The sequence below is a fragment of the Crocuta crocuta genome, unplaced genomic scaffold, assembly GCF_008692635.1.
Source record: "Crocuta crocuta isolate KB4526 unplaced genomic scaffold, BGI_CrCroc_1.0 scaffold61, whole genome shotgun sequence".
NCBI classification, from domain to species: domain Eukaryota; kingdom Metazoa; phylum Chordata; class Mammalia; order Carnivora; family Hyaenidae; genus Crocuta; species Crocuta crocuta.
This window is the reverse complement of record NW_027528369.1, coordinates 10620948-10625011: the sequence shown is the minus strand read 5'-3', so window position 1 is coordinate 10625011 and position 4064 is coordinate 10620948. Positions and strand designations below refer to the sequence as shown.

Here is a 4064-nt window from a genome sequence, read left to right as displayed (position 1 = left end):
CCCCACCCCCCCCCCCCCCCCCCGCCTCCCTGAGGACAGTGTGGGCTGAGGTGAACCTGCGCCGCTGCCCCCACGGTGCTCTGAGCCAGCCCGGCTGCAGGTGGGACCCGGAGGCCCTCCCGGCAGCTCACCGTGCACCCCGTCCCCTGCCACCCCCAGATCTGCTTCCTGATGGCCGTGAACGTGATTGGGCAGCGCATGAACTTCATGGTCATCCTGCACGGCTGCTGGCTGGTGGCCATCCTCACCCGCCGGCACCGCGGGGCCATTGCCCGCCTCTGGCCCAACTACTGTCTCTTCCTGGCGCTGTTCTTGCTGTACCAGTACCTGCTGTGCCTGGGCATCCCCCCTGCCCTCTGCCTCGGTGAGCCGGCAGCCTGCGAGGGTGCCCCAGCCCCAGCCCCAGCCCAGCCCAGCCCACCTCCCCCACACGGGCCCTGCCGGCTGCAGCATCCCTGATGGGGGTGGGGGGCACTGGCCACCCTCTCATCTCTTCACTTTCTGTTTTGGGAAAGTTGCACATAGAGGGCAGGGAGCAGCCGCACGAGAGCCTCGGAGCCCGGCGCCCTGCGGGGGGGGGCAGCCTGGGGCAGGGGCCACGCGCCGCAGTCCATCCTGCAGAGCCTGGCTTTGGCCTCGTCCCCCAGGGGTGGCCCCGGTGGCTGTTGGCTCCGGTACAGGNGGGGGGGGGGCGGGGGCGGGGGGGGGGCACCGCGGCCCTGAATGTGGGCTTGTTGGGCGGTTCCTGCTGTGTCCTGTCCTGGGAGAGCGGTAGTCGGGCGGCCCTTCCGTGGCCCTTCCGTGTCCGCGGCCCACGCGGTGGAGGGGTTGCTGCTCCAACCCGGGCCGGCCCTGTGTTGTATCTGCGTCTGCCCCCTCCTGGGTGCGCCGCGGGCGGGCCCCACAGGACTGACGCTTCCCACTGATCCCGTGGGCTGGTCGCTCGGGTTCCTCCCCTTGTTTCCCGGCAGACCCGCGGCCCGGCATGTCTCCCCCGGCCCGGCCGGCCCCGGGGCCCCCGAAGCCACGCTGACTTGCTCTGAGGCTTGAGCCGTGGTTCTGTGGGTGGTGCCGGTGCGCGAGGCCATGGGCCAAATCCCTGCGCTGCTCGGCCACCACCGACCTGACCGCTCCTGACTGGTTTTTCCAGAATGCCTTGCAAACCAACCACATGGCACGTGGCCAAACGCATTCCGGGTTCTCGGGTCCTGCCCCCGCCTTCGCTCCTGTTTTGTGTGGTTGCTGAGTTTGTGTGCAGACTCGCAGAGTTGCGGAAGCAGCTCCCTGGCGTTAGTCTGATGTAACGTGGTGACTGAGCGGTGACAGCGCAGGCGTGCACCTGGCGCGGCTCTCGCTGGGGCCCCACGCACACCCCCGTGGCCTCCAGTCCGCCGTCCCCTCGGCGCTGGGGCAGCTCCCCGGGCGTCTTCACCTTTCGGCACCTTGGAACTTCTGAGGAGCAGCGGGCTCTAGGTAGTGTGGTGTCCTTGTGAGGAGGCTGTGGCCTGCGCCTCTCTGCGCCTCACGCGGGGCCGGTGTCTCCTCTCTGGGCCGTGCTGTCACTGGGCGCAGGGCTGGCCGCGCGGTGTCTCCCCTGAGACTCCGAGTGCGGCCTGTGTCTTCTGGACCCTTCCAGCTAATGGCAGCCTCTGCGGTGGGTCGCGTCCGCGGGAATCGCTGCCGGTTTCCTGGTGGTGATTTTGTTTCTCGGAGAGACGCGGGTTGGCACCTTCAGTACAGAGGCGCGCCCCTTCGTCCCGCACATTTGTTCACTTGCTGGTTTATATCCTTACGGACTCTGGATGCTGCTGCTTTGGGTTCCACTCGAGGCCAGGCGTCCTCTGCTCGGTCATCCCTGCGGGCGGNGTCCTCCACCCACCCCAACCTCAGACCCCAACCCCAACCCGGGAGCGACCCTTCTTCCCTGGAGGCTGAAATGTAGACAGATCTGGGCCCCGGTCGGCTCATCGCTTTTGGTGCCTTTGTCCGAACACTCTTTTCCGAAGTCGCTCTGTCGGGCTCCCTTTCGGCTCCCGGGACTGTGTCACACGTGGGTGCCCCGGGCAGACCTGTGGTCTGCGCCCCACCCCGGGCGCCCCAGCACCAGGGCAGTCTCTGTCTATGAAACAGTGACGCTCGTTCCCGGGGCTGTGACCAGGGCACCCAGGTAAGGTGGACTGCGGTCCCCGGGACTCAGCAGGCTTTCCCCGCCCGGTGCCCTGAGCCGGCGGTCCGGCCGGCCCTTGGCGGCGCTGATGTCACGGAACCAGGGCTGTACCCCAGGTCGCCAGGGGGGCTGGCATGTTCCGCTTGGCGACTGTGCTGCGTGTGGCGCTTGGGGTCCTCCCCCCGCTGAGGACTGTCCGTGCCCTGGACGGACCGGAGCCCGTCTCCTCTCTGGCCCCTGGAAGGCAGCCGTTTTCCCGCGTGGCGCTAGTTGCAGTGACAGGGCTGGGAGCGTCTGGGTGCACGCGGTTACCACTTGTCGGGGATTAATGCGCACAGTGTGGTCCCACCTTAACGTCCCCGCCAGGGATGCACGTGGCACGTGGTGTTTCCCATCCTCGCCAGCATTTGCTCGTGTCACTGAGTTTTGTCTGGGCCGTTCTGATGGCCTCACTCAGGGCCCACTGGGTGCGCCTCTGCAGCAGGCCCGTCCGCCGGCCCGTCCACCCTGAGAAACGCGTCGGTAGGAACGCGCTGGAATCTTGCTCCCAAGATTCCAAGCGAGAGATGCACCGTTTGAGACCGTGTGGATGCAGGGGTGAGGCCGCAGGCCTGTGGGCGGGTCGGGCAGCGGGTCCTGACACACGCCCTGCACCCACAGACTACCCGTGGCGCTGGAGCCAGGCCATCCCCATGAACTCGGCGCTCATCAAGTGGCTGTACCTGCCTGACTTCTTCAGGACCCCCAACTCCACCAACCTCATCAGTGAGTGCCGCCGCCCCCCCACCCCACGCGCCGGCCTCCCTGGAGGTGGGGAGGTTTGGCCTGGAGATGGGAGACGGGTGGCGCTCCAGCACAGGCCCACCTGTGTTAGTGAGGAACACGGTGTCCAGGCCTCACGGGCGGCCAGTCCTGTGGTTCCCCGGAGGGACCTTTTCCCATAAGGGCACCCCTTTCTCCAGGCCCACGTCCGTGTGCACAGGTGTGAGTAGGGGGTGGCTGCAGGTGAGACCCAGGTGGACGGAGGCACAGACGCAGGTGTGCCTACGGATGCCTGCGTGGCGTCCGGTTGGGCGCCCATCAGCCACACTTCCTGATGTGCGTGCGGCACAGAGACGTGTCAGGCGTAGTCCCTCCCCCACCCCTGGTGTTCACGCAGCCCCCGCGGCCTCGGGTGCAGGATGGGTGCGGGCAGGCTGCACCCCCCGCGGCTGGCGGCTCCCGGGCGCGGTGCAGCGCAGCGGCCGACCCCCGTGNCCGCCTGGAGGTGCCGCAGGGCGAGCCCGACCCCGTGCCCAACTTCATCTACTGCAGGTGGGTGCTGGGCGCGGGCTGGGGCCGCAGGCCTGACAGGCGCGGCGGGCAGGACCCCCGTGGCCGGGAGGAGGGCGCCGAGCTGTCAGCGGGGGTGNGCCCCCGCAGTGACGCCCCGTCTGCCAGGTCCTACCTCGACATGCTGAAGGTGGCCGTCTTCCGCTACCTCTTCTGGCTGGTGCTGGTGGTGGTGTTCGTCACCGGGGCCACCCGCATCAGCGTCTTCGGGCTGGGCTACCTGCTGGCCTGCTTCTACCTGCTGCTGTTCGGGACCAGCCTGCTGCAGAAGCACACGCGGGCCCGCCTCGTGCTGTGGGACTGCCTCATCCTGTACAACGTCACCGTCATCATCTCCAAGAACATGCTTTGGGGGCGCCTGGCCCGGCCCCGCCTCCCTGCCCCGCCCCACCCCCTGCCGGGCCCGGGCTGACCCTGACCCTCTTCCCGCCCCAGCTCCTGTCCTGCGTTTTCGTGGAACAAATGCAGAGCAACTTCTGCTGGGTCATCCAGCTTTTCAGCCTCGTGTGCACCGTCAAAGGCTACTATGACCGTGAGTGGGCGGGGGGCGTGCTGTGGGCGCGCG

At 68.2% G+C, this 4064-nt stretch overlaps 1 protein-coding gene across 1 annotated transcript in view; it reads left to right on the top strand.

Annotated features, from left to right (window-relative positions):
- The window catches only part of PIEZO1 (piezo type mechanosensitive ion channel component 1 (Er blood group)), a 27430-nt gene that overhangs the window by 15135 nt on the left and 8231 nt on the right, over positions 1–4064 (top strand). The window contains 5 exon segments of the mRNA XM_077754189.1: positions 160–364; positions 2828–2985; positions 3327–3481; positions 3608–3847; positions 3931–4031. Coding sequence (XP_077610315.1) covers positions 160–364; positions 2828–2985; positions 3327–3481; positions 3608–3847; positions 3931–4031 — 859 coding nt within the window.